The 16,609-nt window shown below is 52.0% G+C and overlaps 1 protein-coding gene across 5 annotated transcripts in view; it reads right to left on the minus strand.

The window, feature by feature from the left end:
• Positions 1-16,609, minus strand: part of Ranbp3 (RAN binding protein 3) — a 54,798-nt gene that overhangs the window by 6,003 nt on the left and 32,186 nt on the right. For all 5 annotated transcript variants that reach the window (XM_023716962.1, XM_023716959.1, XM_023716958.1 and 2 more), the window contains 9 exons: positions 15,082-15,118; positions 14,911-14,997; positions 9,296-9,361; positions 8,644-8,736; positions 7,305-7,429; positions 2,724-2,843; positions 1,593-1,696; positions 1,029-1,107; positions 150-252 (listed from right to left, as the gene is read on the minus strand). In XM_023716962.1, the coding sequence (XP_023572730.1) occupies positions 150-252; positions 1,029-1,107; positions 1,593-1,696; positions 2,724-2,843; positions 7,305-7,429; positions 8,644-8,736; positions 9,296-9,361; positions 14,911-14,997; positions 15,082-15,118 (814 nt within the window). The remainder of the gene's footprint in view (positions 1-149; positions 253-1,028; positions 1,108-1,592; positions 1,697-2,723; positions 2,844-7,304; positions 7,430-8,643; positions 8,737-9,295; positions 9,362-14,910; positions 14,998-15,081; positions 15,119-16,609) is intronic.

A 16,609-nucleotide genomic window follows, 5' to 3' on the forward strand; every position in this document is an offset into this window, starting at 1 on the left:
GGGGGGGGGGGGGGCACAGCTGCTGCTCCCAGGGTATTCCTAAGTCCCATGTGGCCACCCCTCTTGCTGGCAAGGCACAGATGGGTGCAGGTCCCTTCACCACTTGTCACCCCACCTGACTGTAGCGAGGCACACTGACCGTAATATACCTTTCTCAGGGGTGGCCTCCTGGGAGGAGGACTCGGATCCCGACTCAACAGCCGTGTTTTCCCTGCTGGCATCTGAGCTGAACTCATTTAATTTGGGGGGGCTCTGTGGGGGAGCAAACGCACAGGGAGAGGAGGAACATTAGTGTGGCACAGGTGGTAAGGCCTACAGGACAGAAGCTCCAAGTTGGAGCAGTCCTGGTGCTGCTGCTTCTCCAGCAGACACTTGATGGACAAATTCCAGTGCAGCCGCACCTGTATGCCACATGCAAGCCTGCACGCTGCCCACCTAACCGTGCTGTGCTTTTGTCTCCCAACACCTCTCGAGGGGAGATGCAGGAGAAGTGAGAATCACTACAGGATGGGGCAAAGGTGGAGGGAACAGGCAGCGGGAACCGCCTGGCCACAGGCAGGTTTTGGGGTGTGTGCTCCATCTGGTAAAGAAGGCCAAGTGTGGGAGAAGAGCCTCCCAGAGCCCTAACCACTGCCCTTCCTGCAGGCCAAGCTCTCTGTGCACCCAGATCCTTGGCTATGGTACGGCCAGAGTGGGGTGGCTGTAGCCCTGTGTGTGGCACTGATGCTGCCACCCCACAAAGTGGCAGTGCTTTGCTGGCAGGGAATATGGAGGCCCTGTCCCCACTGGGCTGCAGCCTGCTGATCTGCCAACTGTCACCACCCCAGCCCACCTCACAGGAGCCATGGCCACAAGGAGGCCTCCCAGGCCACCAAAGCCAGGGCCCAGCCCATCTTTAAGTGGAATCTGAGCAGGGCCTTTTTCCCCCCTCTGACTACCACTCAGTGAAGTTCTGATTTCACAGGGGACGATGCAGCAGTCTTACAACATGTGCCCTGACCAAGGATGGTGCCAACAGGGCCACTCACCAACACACGTTCACTCATGTTCTGACCAAACACGAACTTGTTGCTGGAGGCATCGGCATTGTTGGCTGAGTTCTCTGCACTGGAGAGGAGATGCGCGGTGAGCATGGGGCCCACAGGTGTATGTGCCATGGGCAGAGTAGGCCGCAGGCAGGAATCGGCAGTGAGCAGCTGAGTTCCCTCTGCCCGAAGCTCTGGGCCAGGCATGCTGTCCTGGCAGAAGTGCCCAGGAGGCCGCCGTGCCCAGCTCTGCCAGCCCGAGGAGCATCTGTCTCCCAGGCAGGAACATCTTTCTTGGTGGACCCCTGGCACCCAGGCCCAGGCCAGTGGGCACCAGCAGGCCTCTCACAGCTCCCAGAGGCAAAGGAGCTCACACTGCCCATCAGTTCTGCCCAGGCCTGAGGTCGAAGACATAGGTCCTCTGAGACTGGGCTTTAGCGTCTTAAACTCAGCTCCTACCTCAGGTCCATTAAAGCCCAGGACGAAATTGGCCAGGGGTGGGTGGGAAGGGCCCAGGTCCCAGCCTGAGTCAGGGATGAGGGCCCTGACTCAGGCCCCGCCACACACCTGGAGCTGATGTACTGGAGGAAATAGTTGGTGGCGGTTGGCGCTTCGGAGCTGGGGTGTCCTGTGTTCTCCACATCAGCAGTGTCAGTATTTTCGCTCATTAGCTGGAAAAGAATGGTGGGGACTTTGTCGTGGGCCAGCCTGCACAAGGCCACACTGTGGGCACAGGTGCAGGGGCTGTAGCCTGCACTGCCACAAGGTGCTTTCCACACTCAGTATACAAAACCACGTGAGCAGGCATTAGAGTGCCTCATCTACCTGGTTACGAAAAGCTGTACTCTAGGGGGCCTATCAGGGGCATGTCAGGAACAGAGATGCTCACAAATCTGACCCTAGGGCTGTGTCACACACATGATAATGGCCACTGAGGTGCCAAGCCATGGAACCCCGAGGCAGGCACTATCACCCCGAGCTACTGACAAGGCCGTGGATGTGCAGAGGCCCTCCTCACAGAGCAGCTGGGTCCACAGTGAGACACTAGAGCCCTCCCCCATGCCTGACTTCTGTAAGATAGAAACCTCAAGGCAAGGGACAGACCAAGCGGGGCCGGTCCTGAGTGCTGAAGGAGTGACCCCTGGGGACTGCGTGCTCTGGGGAAAAGCATGGCAAGCCTAACGCCTGTTTTCCGCATCTCTCAGGGGCTGGCACTCTGGCCAGTGACAGCAGGTTCCGCCAGCATTTCCTATGCAGCGAGGCAGCTCTGGCTGCTCATCTCAGGCTCTCTTACCCACTGTGCACACCAGGGCTGGGCATCCTGGGTCCTACCAGAAGCTTCCCCAGTTGAGACAGCCACCTGTGTCCCAGACACGGGCCACAGATGCCATATCTCAGACTCCTGAAGAGGCTACCCGACAGTGAGTGCCCATTCTGGCCTCCCCAGCACGTGGGGCCCCAAGATGCGATCCTCTTCTGACTGGCCTCCAGCATGACTGGACATGCATACTCAGCTGCCTCTTTGTGCTCTTTGCCTTAGAAAGCACACTAAGTGCCACACTAAATGAGCAGATTTGGGGGAAGCCTGGTGCTGGGCAGGGCGAGTGCCAGCCCCTGGGCCCAGAGGCTGGGAAGCATGTAGCCCCCAGTATGTGCCACTGCTCCCAGGAGGCCCTGCCACGGTCTGAAAGCACATACCTTCACCCTGTCCCTCAAGTTCTGCCCGAACACAAATGCCTGTCGCGCACCCTCCTCTGTTCTCTCATAGCTCTCCTCCTCAGAAGCATCGCTACACTCGTTCCTCCGGGGTTCTTTCTTCTATGGAAAGAAGGATAGTAAGTAACCAAGAATGGCAGTTGCGAGCCTAGATCAACAAGATCAGTCACCCATGTTGCTTCCTCCACACAGCTCCTTGTGTTGCCAGGCAGGAGCCACCTGGCCACACACAGACTTTCCTTGGGCTGCTGTCTCCCTGTATAGCATCTGTGGGGGACAGTGGCTCATGCATAGAGCACGGAGTCTCAGACACAGGCTGCCAGCCTCTTCCCCACCTCAGTGAGTGGATGGCAAGATGGGACAGCCTAAACTGGCAACACTGGCTGCTACACCGTGCAGCACCAAGCAGAGCTTGCCAGGATGGTGTCAGGGCTTGCACACAACTGTGGACTTTAGCCTACGGTCAGTCTGGATTCCATAGTCCATTCAAAGTCCCCTGAAGAGTGACAGCCTTTCTGTCCAAGTGGACAGTACAGTAAGAGAACATCACACCCAAAAGGCCTAAACTGCTGCCAAGATCTTGTCCTCAGACACCCTGTCCAAGAGAGAGCAAGAGATTCGCAGCTGCAGCAGCCTGAGCACCATGCAGAGCAGGCACCACAGGAGCTATGCGGGTCAGGTGCGGAGGTGCTCACCTGTAACCCAGCACCTGGCGGCTGTGGCAGGAGGCTCTCAAGTCTGAGCCTCGCCTAGGGAACTTAGCCCCTGTCTCAAAACAAAAATTACATTTTGGGGATACTGCTCAGTGTGAAGTGCTAGTAATGGGGGTGAGAGGGCTCATGGGGGAAAAGCATAATGATGTAGCTGCTACTGAGAAAAACAGGTAACTCTCACCTGAAATGACTTCCACAATACAGCAATTACAGAAAAAGTTTTGGCTTGGAGAAGCTTGATTCCATTCTGGTTGACAATGAACCCAGGAAGCCATGTGTGGAGCATGCCTATAATCCCCACACTCAGGAAACTGAACCAGGATATGTGCACTAGTTTGAGGCCACCCTGGGCTACAGTGAGTTCAAGGATATCCTAGACTACACAAAAAGGCCCTGTCTCAAAAATCAAACAAAACCAAGCACCATATAAAAAAGGAAAAGAAAAACGACCCAAGACCCAGGTATGGTGGTATATGCCAGTAATTCCAGCAGTCTGGGAGGCTGAAGGTAGGATTTAGTGAGACTTGGTCATGAGGGAACAACCCAGGAAGCGCCACCCAGGAAGCACCGTGTGGCAGCACAAGCTACAGACAAAGAATCACTCTTGTCGGGAGTGATTCTGTGGTCACTTAGCTCATGGTTCCCCCATGTGCTGTGTGTGTCACATTCCTGGGGTGGCAGAGGATGTAAAAGTCCTGCCTTGTGCCCTGGGGTGTGACTACACTTACATGGAGTGCTAGCTTTAGAGCCAGACATGGGAACCTAGGGGTGACAGATCAGGAGTCAGATAAAAAAAGTCAATAAAAAAGGTTGGAGATACAGCTCAGTGCTGAGACTCTGGTCTCCATCCCTAGGGCCACAAAACAAAAAAATCTTCTGCCAGAACCCCCAACAACAAAAAACAAAACCAAACCCAGGGGTTCAGCTGAGCACGGTGGCGCATGCTTATAATCCCAGTACTTGGGAGGCTGAGGCAGGAGGATCACTGTAAATTCAAGGCCAATCTGAACTACATAACAAGACTAGGTCTCAAAAAAAAAAAAAAACAAAAAACCCCCAAAAAACCAAAACCACCAAACAAACAAACACAAACAAAATCCAGGGGTCCTGGCTATGACTCAGTGGCAGAGCATTTATGCAGCATGTGGGAAGCATGGATAACCTGTTTCCAGCACAAGGGGGACGAGGAGATGGATGTGTAGTGAACACAATCCCATGTGCGTGTGTGTGTGTTTAAAAATGCCCAGGAGACAATGAATAAAAACGCTACAGAAGCTACCTGGGGAACTCTTTCTTCACTGGAGGGTGGCCGGCATTTTTCATTTCACAGATTTCCATATTGTTTAAGTGTATTCAACTTTCAGGTGTGACTTTAGTGACTAAAAAAAAATTTTTTTTAATTTGTGTGTGTGTGTGTGTGTGTGTGTGTGTGTGTGTGTGTGTGTGTGTGGTCAGCTCAGCCCACAGGAGGCGGGGCTGGCTGGCATGTGGTGCTGGGGGATTGAACCGCGGTCCCTGTGCTTTGCTAAGTTTGTTCTAAGTAGGTGCTTTAGACCACGGAGCCATCTCACTAGCCCCTAAAAGTTTTAAGAATTGACTCAATTACCTTGGGATTTAACAGAAAGCATGCAGTAATTCACTGTTTTCCCATGCTACACAATAGAAGCTGCTGTGGGACAGAAAAGTTCTGGGGCTCCTACTCCAGGGATCTGCACAGTGGTTTCCCTGTGACCTGGGGGGCAGGGGGACTTGGCCTGCTTGAGGTGCCTGAAGTCACTCCCTGGGGCTCCTCACTGGCAAGGAGAGGGGTAGTTTCACTGTTGGCCCAGGACCTGCCATCACAACACTAATTCACCTTCTGCTCCCTGGCAAGGATGTAACTGTTTCTCTACTGTACTTCCATGAATCCTGCTATTGTTGACTTCCTGTTGAGGCCTGTGTCCATGAAAACAAGGCCTTTAAAAATTAAACACACCAGGAGGCCTTGGTTGGCTGCGGATCCCCTGAACTGCCTGCCCCCAGCTTTTCTCCCTGTGCTCCCAGATGGGTGATGGGGAGGGGAGGCAGAGCCTGCAGAATCATCACCTGAGAGGCAGGCAGGCAACTGAGCAAAAACCTGCTGGGGGCCTTCCAGTCTCCAATTACACTAATTTGCAAATCCCCCATGGCCAGGAAGCCTCTTGCTCACTTTTGCTGCTAGGGTCCTGGGTGTCTAACCCTGGTGTGGATGACCCAGGCAGCTCCCTGTCCTAAGCTCCTTTCCCTGGTGGGAGTCCTATACATCACCCCTTTTCTTGTCGGGAGTGATTCTGTGGTCACTTAGCTCATGGTTCCCCCATGTGCTGTGTGTGGCACACTCCTGGGGTGGCAGAGGATGTAAAAGTCCTGCCCTGCGGTGTGACTACACCCATATGGAGTGCTGACTTTAGAGCCAGACATGGGAACCTAGGGGTGACAGATCAGGAGTCAGAAGATGCCACAGGAGGAGGAACTTCTGTCATCAGGGACACCAAGCCTAATCAATGGCAGGGAGACCAAGAGATACAACCTCCCAGCTCCACTACGTGAGGGTACAGGCCTGTCCGCATGCCAGGGAGGCCTGGAACCCACGGAGGAGTGATGTAGACAAATACCAGCGCTGGGCAGCCTGTGTGGATATCATGGGGCCCTTGGAGGAGAATCAGCTTGGTTCCCTGCAGCTCACATGTACAGTGCCTCTCTGCCCTCCATCCTCAGCTCTCAGCATCTGAGAAGCAGCGAGTAGTGAAGGTGACTCCGCTTCTACATTTTTACCTGAGCACAGAGGCCAGCAGGGTGGACATGCACAGTGCTCAGGATGTTTAGAACGTAACTAGGAACCTGAACATCTCCAAAGGTGGTGTCCTGACCTCAGAAACAGATGAGTGGAAAATAAACACAGTCCCCGAGGCTTCTCACAGGGACACCACCTCTGGTGCTGCCACAACTCTGTCCTCCAAGCCCTGGGCCAACCCTGAATGCTGGCTCTTCTTCAAGCCTCTCCTGTGCTAGGTTGCAGTGAAACACACTGCCCTTGGCCCAGATAACCCCAGCACCCTGGGAGACTTTTTCTTCTTAAAGGAGCCATCCTGAGCCAACTCCCCAGGCAAATGGGCCAATGAGGTCAGGCACATGCAGTTTCTAAGCAGGTCACTTCATTGTGGTAGATGGGTGATTTTGCACCCAAAATGCTGTAAGGCATGCCCCACAATGGCCACTCCCAGGACCCCAGGCTCAAGGAGGCTAGAAGTAAGAGTAGGCCTGTGCAGGCAGACACAGGCTAGGGAGGCTTCCCCAGACACTGTCCTTTCTGACCAACATCTTGGAAGGCTGGTGAACTACATGTGGTTTGTCTCTGGGAGAAGGAAGCCTTGACCAAATGTGGGATGTGAGTGCAGTTGGGACTTTGTAGGGGATCTGATGAAAATGGTCAGGTCATGAGGGAACAACCCAGGGAGGAGTGATGTTCTCACAGGACAGGAGTTCTTGGAAATAAGTTGTTAGAAAAACCAAGACTGTCCCTTCCCGACCCCCTGGGTTCTTGCCCTGCCAAGAGAATGCACCCTCCCACATCCATCCCCAGTCGTACAAAGACACAGCCAGAGCCCTCACGAGGGGCGCTACTGTGCTGCTGTCTGCACGTTCAGCTTCTACATCACTCTGTGGCCAAGCCCAGGTAACACAGAGTACAACCACCAGATACAGATGTTCACTGAGACCACCAAACAAATCCACAAAGCTCTCAAACAGGCCCTGGCACAGCTGCTCGGCACAGGTGGCGGCTGTGACTCACGGGACCCCCAAGTGGTGCCCTCCAGCTCTTGCCACTGACCTCAAGTGTGAGCGCCTCATCAGCAGCCTCAGGACTTCGCTGTGCAGGGTTTTCTGGTGACGATGATGTCGTGGCCCCCATGCAATCTGCTGGGATGCTGACGCCGTTGGTGCCGCTGCTGGGGACTGTGGGGAGGAGGAGAGTGTCCAGCCAGGACTAGACCCTCTCATGGCCCAGTACGAGGCACCCGTAGAAGGAGGGGACCTTGCATCGCTGTTAAAAGTCACATGCTCTTAGGTAAGAAACTAAAGCCTCATAGCAATGGGGATCCTTTATTCCAAAGGAGAACTGTGTGATTTTTCAGTGTTTTAAAAGCAATACTGCTAACACACACACACACACACACACGTATGTGCGCAGTGAAAATACTGAAGAACAACCTTTTTCTGTTTGTCAGTACTGGAGCCTGAACCCAAGGTCTTGTGTATGCTGAGTTGCACTTCTATTGCTTTCTAAATTTATTTAACATTTCAGACATGGGCTCACTGAACTGTCTATCTGGCCTGGATCTTGTGATCCTCTTGCCCCAGCCTTCCGAGAGCTGAAACTGCAGGTGGGGAACACCTCTTTGTGAGCTCTGTGAAAACAATTTTAATAATAAGGTAAAATATGTAGGTTTTTCTCCTTTACTATAGTGGAGAATGGGCTGGGGCTGACACTCCCCGGTGAGAACCTGCCCAGGACTGCCCCCCAAAAAAGATACATTTACATATTTTGAACTCTGATTTTAACTGTTTAGCATTAGATTAAAATAATTTTCTATATGATTAAAAACTTTCAAAAATATTAACCAGTTCTTCTGTGTTGAAAGTTGAGTTGCTTTGAGTTACAGGGAAACAAGAGGGAAAAGCTCATTACTATTAACAAAACTAAGAATGAACTGGGAACCACTCCCTGTGGAGTTTAGGAGTTAGGTCTTAAGGCTGGCAAGTAAGATGAAAATGCATGTTTCGCTGGGTGTGGCGGTACATGCCTATAATCCCAGCACTCAGCAGGCTGAGGCAGGAGGATCGCTGCGAGTTTGAGGCCAGCCTGGGCCACAAAGTGAGTTCAAGGCCAGTCTGATCTGCATAGCAAGATCCTGTCTCCAAAAAAGAAAACAGAAAAAAAAAAGAAAAAACATGTTTCATCAAGATGGAGAGGAGAGAGGGAGCGCGTGGGAGTGTGCCCTTAAGCAACCAGCTTTTCAGAAGACAGGATGGACAGAGCATGTTTCACCAGGGGGTCACATCACTGGAGGAGGTGGGGGTGCAGTGGCTGACAGAGGTCCACTACACTCCACAGTGCTCTGAGCAACCTGCCATCCCTCAAGGATCTCCACTGTACCCCCATCTCTTACCGGTCTGTGCCAGCACCTTGGGCTGTGGGGCCTGCAACACGGCTGGGCGGAGTACACTGCGCTGCTGTTCCTTAGGCTTCTGGCTTGGCAGACCTGTGACGGAAGTCAGTGGTCCTGTGCCCAGGTCCCAGTGGGAGCCTAGTGCCCAGCCCACCCAGGTGGCTCCAAGAGAACTAACCCAGAAACCTGTTTGTGTCCCCTAGGGTTATACCGAGCAGGGAGTTTTCTAAAAAGTCTTGAGAACATTTCCTTACAGCTGGTTGCGAGACAGCTATTCTATGTGATTCCCACCTAATGTCAGGATGCTCACTGAGCGACAACTGTTCTTGTGGGGCTGGGTTCATGTGTAGGTAGACTTGCTGACTGCTTAAAACCCACATGCAGAAGAGCCCTCTGCCAAATGTAGCAGGGGCAAGGCCCAAGTGCGGGCTTTCTGCCCTTGTGGACCTCTGCCAACCCGACTCCTGGTCCTGCCCCAGGCAGCAGCCCCTGGACAGGCAGCAGCTCTGCTGTCACTGCCACACCAGGGCCGCTCCTCTGCTGCTGTCAGAGGCCCTGTCTCTTGCTCAAACAGACTCCACAAGCGACTTTCTAGGTTCACCAGCCAGCAGCCTGGGAAGGTACAGCAAAGCCTTCAGAAAGGGCCACCTACCTGCACTGGGTGCCTGGCCATGGATCAGTGTTGGTGGCTTCAATCGGAACCCGCTACTCTTTTCCTCTGCAAGCACAGATAAAATACTGCATGAAAAACAGGCTTGTGTGGGGTGGAGAAGACAAAAAGGTGGTGGAGCTTGTTCTCTTTCCAAATGTGCCCACTTAGCTGTGAATGACTCCTTCCTCAGGGACAGCACTACTGGCTACCTGCTAGTGACAGCCAGGAGCCCGTCCATGACCCCTGGATCTGTCTTGTGATTCTGTGATGGACGCTGGTCTAATCTGATTGTGACAGAAGAGGCCACCACAGAAAAATCTCCCTTTTGTGCTGAGTCAATCCTTGTCAGGACACAGGGTCCGAGACCAAGACACAGAACCAACCATGTGACTATACATTAGCAGTGAGCACTCCGAAGTGAAACAAAAACAGTTCCACTTACAGTAACCACAAGAGGACTAAGATACTTGGGGGGGGGGGGGGATTCAACAAAGAAAACTTTAATATGAAACACTGCTGGAAAAATTTTTGAACAAACAGAAAGATGTGCCAAAAAGCTACATGGTACATGATCCATAGATAGGAAATGTCCAGAACAGGCAAATCCACAGAGACCAGAAGTGGGCTCATGGTTGCCAAGGTCTGGGGGAGGGGACAGGGCTTCTTTTTGGTGTGATAGAAAAGTTTTAAAACTAATGGCAATGGTTGCACAACTCCATGGCTACACTAAGGCACTTGACTGCACATGAAAATGTGTCTGTTGTGACACAGTGGTCACAAAAACCACTACAAAGAACCCACAACCACAGCACACAGCAAAGAAGTGCCACCAAGGAGTTCTCTGCAGGAGGCAAACATGAATTTTTCCTTCCAAAGCACAGGGTCACACAGAAGGTGACTGGCAATTGAGATACATCTTTAAAAGTTGAAGTCAAATTTACAATTTAGATAAATTTCAGAAGCCCTGAGAGCTGGATGTAGAACACGTGAGCCGCGGCTACAGAATACCCTTTGCAGCCTACTTTGTGCAGAGCCCACGCTAACATGGCCAAACCCTGGCCCAGCCCACTCTGTAGAAGCACAGGAGGCCCACACTGAGCCAGTGTTCCAGTGAGCAGACACACAAGGTGTACGGCATTTCTGATGACAGCTGGATACTGAGAAGGGCACCTGGACAGCTGCCGGTTCTTACTTGTGGTCTGGTCTCATTCTTTGCAGAAATGCCTTTCATGCAGCATAGGCAGGGTGCCACACAGTCCCTGCTTTGGGCCAGACCTACATACCAGTCACACCTCAGCACCTGGGACACAGGCATGGCTCCCCATGGTCCCCCTGGGGAAGCCCATGTGTACCAGGAAGCAAGTATGAAGAGAGCTCAATTCAGTCAGGAGCATGCCCCGTAAGAAACCCGGCCAAAATGGGATACTGAAAAGCAGCCAAGAGCAGGCAGCCTGGCTTGAGTTGTGGCCTGTGCAAGGCCAGGGCAATGGGGTGGAAGGCAGTGGGAGTGAGGGAAGGAGGAGTGAACACATCAGCGACTGGGTACAAAACCAACCTGCCAGTACTGGACAGGAAGCTCCATGTGGCCTGGGGAACCCATATGCACAGACAGGCAGGCAGAGGGGCTGCTCACACAGGTGGAGATGTGTGTGTGATCCCGGCTCTGCCACGGAGACATTGAGAGCAGGGACACAGCCAAGGCATCGAGCACCCATCTTCGGTTCCAGGGAGCACTCGCCTCAACAAAGTACCAGGACCCATCTGAGAAACGGCAAGATTCCAGGGCTAGGACAGGAAAACAGTTTGGGGCCTCTTGCCAGGAGAAAGCGAAGAAAATGCTTTAGAAAAATGATAGAGACTTGCCCCTAGGACACAGAGACCTGCCTGACAAAGCACCTGTTTGGGAGGCCTGGGACAATCTGAGCATTAAAATAAAAACTCTACCAGAAACAGCCCACCAGTTAAAGTGGGAACCCACACAGCCACATGGCACAAGTCAAAGGGTTGGCATGGGAGGATCATCCTTCCAACACAGTGCCATTCATCAAGGCAGGCAGAGTCACTTGTGCACAGAGGGGTCATGACTTCTCCTGAAGAGAAGACAGTGCTGCATTTGGAGTAAGGGAAAGATTTCCTGGAGTCACCCGCTATCTCTAGAGTACTGATCAACATGGAGAAGGGGGAGCTATTGCATATAACTGGCATACCTGCTGAATTAGGTGCAAAGCACCCTACTCAGTGACTATCACTAGCCCGTTAGGGGGACCAACAAATGTGGAGTACACACCACAGACATGTGTCACTCGACATTCCCTGGGTCTGATCTCCTAGGAACGCTGTGCAGACAGCCCAAAGGACGCCCATCTGCTGGACACTGCTGCAGCCTCCCCAGGCATAGTCGACAGGCAGAGGAACTGTCACAGTGGAAGGAGAGACATTCATTGTCCCTTTGCTATAAAGGAGAGGTGGACCACTCAGAGGGTAAGGAAAGTCTCCAAGTAAGAGGGACACAGAAACACTTGATGAGTTTTCTGTAAATGTGAAAACTTTTCAGAATTCAAGCTAAAGCAGAAAGAAGAGGTAGGCAGGCAGGGAAGCTCACTTTGTGGGTAGCCTGATACACTTTCACGCACCCACTGGTTAATCAGGGGACTGGGGACTTTCAAATGAGATTGTGTCCGTGCTCTGGAAGGGCTGCCCTGCTCCTAATGCTGGAAGACACAGCTGAGGGACAGCATGGCATGGTTTGCTTTTACCCAAGGTCAGCACGAGACTGACACATACCACAGCTCAACTGCTAAAAGGACTGAGCCCTGAGGGCTCTGTGACCAATAACCTGTAGCAGAACCTGGGGCTGCACCTGGCTCAGGACTCTGCCTCCCAGGCTGACATGCTGCCCCTGGGAACCCTGAAGAAGCCAGCCCTTCCTCATGATGAGGTTGGGAGCCAGCTCCACACAGTGCGCCGCTCAGGCCAAAGTCAAGTCCACTGTTTGAAACTGCCATCAAATTGACCCTCAAAGTTACAAAACACGCCTTCCCACTTCCTCTAACGTTGACATCATGCCAGCAGATGACTTATCTCGTCATTCTTTTGAAGTGAGCAGTGCATTTACATAAGGCAGGCTGGGTTACAGAACTTGGGTTGTTAAACTCCCTCATAAAATCTTTTATGGGGAATTTCAGCCACGTGAGAAAAATTTTGAGGAAAACTTAAGAGTTGGTTCTATAATGAAAAACCAAAAAAGACAGACTCTGAACTCTTTAGGTGGATCAAGCTGTTTTCCTTAACATTTTAAAATTCTGTTAGGTATGTTTCTAGGCGACATTAATGTGAAAATTGAACACCCAGGAAAGGAGCCTGGAAAAATCATACACACTTCTCAGCAGTTACCTCTGGGGTGGGAGAATGAGTGGGAAGGGGGTATGGAATTCTTTTATATTCATTTTTCTAATTTTTTAACCAAATATATTATTTGTGTATGAAATTTTGAAAAATGAATAGTACCTCTTTCGTTTTTGGTACAGGATCTCCCCATATAGTGCAGGCTGGCCTTGAACTCACTTATGTAGTCCAGGCTGGCCTCCAACTCAGTGATCCTTCTGTCTCATCCTCCCAAATGGTGGAATTACAGGTGTGTGCCACCACATCCAGCTTCAAAAAAAAAAATTTTTTTTTTTAAACGGATGTCAAACTCCCTATAATCAGGACTTGGACAGAGAGAAAGACACTTCTGGGGCTTTGTGAATCCACTCACATGGACTCCAAATTGAAAGCTGAAGGCTGGGGGAATGTCCAACAACTGACAATGAATCCTGACTTCCATTACCCATTCCTACTGAAGATCTTATGGGGCAACATCCACTACAGTGCATCAAGGAGACGGACACAGGTCTGCCTACTGGCAGGCTCACAGCATTGTACTTTGATGTGTGGGCAAGGAGGTGCAGCAAGAAAGGGACAAGAGGAAAGAGCCTGAGTAGACAGGGTGACCATGCAAGGGCCACACCTGTCACAGCAGTTCCTAAGTCCTACCACAGGGGAAAACAGCATGTGGAGAAGACATTAGATTTTCACAACAAAAATCTCTTTATGGTGAGAGAAAGGATCTCTAGGCTGACAGCCTCCATGAGTCTGATAGCTGGTTGCCCATCCTGGCTCATGCCCGATGCCAGCATGAAATGCCAGCCAGCAGGGAAGCAGAACACACAGAGGTCCCTGTGGCTCGTCAGAGGCCACCTCAACCTGTTCCTTCCTGCCAGTCTGATGCCTGCACCTATTTGCCAAACACGGGCTGGCCTAGGATTCCAACAACCCAGAACTTGCCAAAAAGCCAACTCGGAGCACAGGGAGGACAGAAGCAGTGATGTGGAATCAAAAGAGGGCAGAGTGAAAACTGCTTTCCAGATGTGATTACCACTACTGGCCCAACCCCAACAATTGAGAGCTGAGTATTTCGTAGGTATGGACAATGGAGGGGAGTCCCCCACCTCTACCATGGGACCTCCTCATGCAGAAAGTAGACTCAGCTTGAGGCATGCAGGAGGAAGGCACAAAACTAATCATCAGAAGGCATAAGCCCCTCTTACCACAGGGATGCCTGCCCTACCACACACAGATCCTTAAACAGAGGACATCACTGCTGCCTGGACAGTAAACCATGGGCAGCTGCCCACTCGGGTCCTCATGGGGCTGCGGGCAGGGATGTGGCAAAATGCCCCAAACCAACACAAAGGGCTACAGGCATGAAATCCAGCATGCCAGAGGGACGATAGGAAAGGAATACCTTTGTAACTGGTACAGTCCTGTAATGCATGCATCTCTGTGGGCACTAATTACTTTCACAAGGTTTTCCCCTTATTACAGCCTGAAAGTTCACAACTGCATAAACTTATACAACTTCCAAGGAATGGAGTTCTCGTTAGGAAGCTGAGACACATGCCTCCAAGCTGGCCTCACAGACAGCTGAGACAGAGACCATGAGACAGTGCTAGAGTGGACCAAGCTGCAAGAGGGAACAGGGGCTGGCTCAGTGGCTGCAGTGACCCTTGAACCTGCAGGGGTGCCTCACAGATGGAGGCAGAGGGCCAGCTCGCTGAGTTTCCCACTAAGTGGCCCTGACTCTCTACCGTGGGAAGCTGCCTCTCCAGTGCAAGCTATTCACAGCCTCAGGCTGGCCCACTGTCCTCTGTATCTGTGCCTGTTACCCTTGGGTCCCCCTAACTCCACCAGGTCTCAAAAACTACCTTGAGTGATAGGAGGGAGGATGGGAGCTCATGGTGACACACCCAGGTCTCCACTGTTCCTTCAGACCCTAGATACCAGGTAGGCAGCTGTAGGGTTGGAGGTCATTCTACTCCCTCCACTTTCAGACATCAGCAATTCCCAGCAGCCTTGGAAAGAGCTGGAACTCATAGTCCCAGTCCCTTGAAAGGCTCTCCACCTTTTTCTTTATTTTGAGGTTACTTTTTCAGTCTTTCTCAGTATACTACATTTTACCTGGGGTGCTACACTTGGGGCAGGCAGCTCTGCCCTCATTCTTGACAATGGACCTGGGCGGGAGCCAGGGGGCAGGTTCGCAGCAAGCTCAAGGGCAAGGGCACATGTGCACTTACCTGACTGTGAGGGTGCTAGCTGTGTTAAAGATGATGTTCTTTCTCGCTTGATAGGAGGGCAATAATTTCCATCTTCTCTGTCGGAATCTACGGCACAGAGGAAGAGAAAAAACGTCAGACTCCTGGCAGTCTTAACTTCCAGATGGCCACATGTTTTGGAGACATCCTTACCTTCTCCTGCTTCTGGACTGGAGCCTCCCGCTGACCTCTGGAACGAGAGCAAGCAGGCAGTGAGGGGCAGCCTGATGCCGAGCCCATGATCCTGGCTCTGGGGTGGGGGAGCCCAAGACTCAAGGCTGAGGTGGATGCTCTACCCACTTCCCCAATAGCTTGGCTATCTTCCCAAGGAGCCCAGCTGTGCACCCCAAGACCCACCCTCCTAGCATCCTCTCGGTCAGATTGCCTGCTTCTCCAGGGTCACCCCAACACACAAACATGATACAAAGGTGGTGCAACTTCACCTAGCCACACCCCACCCTGCCCAGGGCAACTCTCTACCACGACTGCTCAAAGCAGTAGCCTGATACCATGGTGGAGGTGGAGCAATATTCCCACCATCCCTGGCAGGGCTGACTCCTGTTTCAAGCTGGGCTATGATTTCCAGAGTAAGTGAGAGCTCTTTTATGCTTGAGGCTGAAGTCTGCAGCCAAGCAGTCAGAACACAAGCTTCAAATTCTGCACACTGATCCTATAGACCACAGAACCACAAGTACAGAGAAAAGGGTCCAAAACCACTGCTTTTCCAGGCTGTAGCTTGAACATGAGCTACTAGCAATTAAATTTAGAAGCAGGCTGCTCCCTCCCTGAATCCCCCCTCCCCTCCTACAGCCAGCTCTGCAGACATGGACAGACTCACACCACCCCTCCTAGCATTCTCCACAGATGGTGAGAACAGAGCTGACTTTCTCACTTTGGAGCACCTCTTGGAGGCCAAGCTCAGCCACACGAGGACCACCTGCCTCGCTGAGCTATTGGGGATTACATGAGCGTGTGAAAGTTGTAACTGTAATAAATAAAACTGAAGATGCAGCAGTCAGGCAAAATGTTCCTGACTGGGGGCTGCAGGCATGCTTTTCCCATAAAGGGCCAGATAGTGTGTTCTGGCCTGGCTGGCCACATTTGGTTTCTGCCAGTCTTTGCTTTTGTTTTTATAATCCTCTAAAAATGTAAACACTGTCTTAGCTCGCTGGCTGTACAAAAGCAGGCTGTGGGCAGGAGTGTGCGCCTGCGAGGGGCCAAAGTGGGAGGAGGTTCAGTGACACAGCAAACTCAGACAGCTGGAAAAGATCCAGGCCTGGACTTTCTCTTCCCCAGTGGGAGCTGACTGCCAGGTTTACGCTGGCAAAGCAAACCTGGGCTTCCTGCTTGAGCTGAGTTCTGAGAGCTCTCAGGAGTGGCTCAGGGACCATGGCTGTGATGGGAAGGGAACCACTATCCACACATTTGAATCAGTGACAGGGGCCTAGTGGGCACTGCTGCTCAAGTGCTGGGGAAACAAAAAGTTCTTTTTAACATCACACGGGCTTGCTGGTGGCTGGGATCACTGGAAATGAGTCTAAACGAAACAAGCCCTAGTATCCTGTGTGCTGACTCTGAAGGGGCACTGAGAAAGGCTGGGACTCAAGATAAGTGCAGGCTGCCCATCCTGTCCATGCCTCCCTCCCCCCTGCCCTGGACATATGGAACTTTGCCAGTGGAG

Source organism: Octodon degus, unplaced genomic scaffold (genome assembly GCF_000260255.1).
Source record: "Octodon degus isolate 3935 unplaced genomic scaffold, OctDeg1.0 scaffold00050, whole genome shotgun sequence".
NCBI classification, from domain to species: Eukaryota; Metazoa; Chordata; class Mammalia; order Rodentia; family Octodontidae; genus Octodon; species Octodon degus.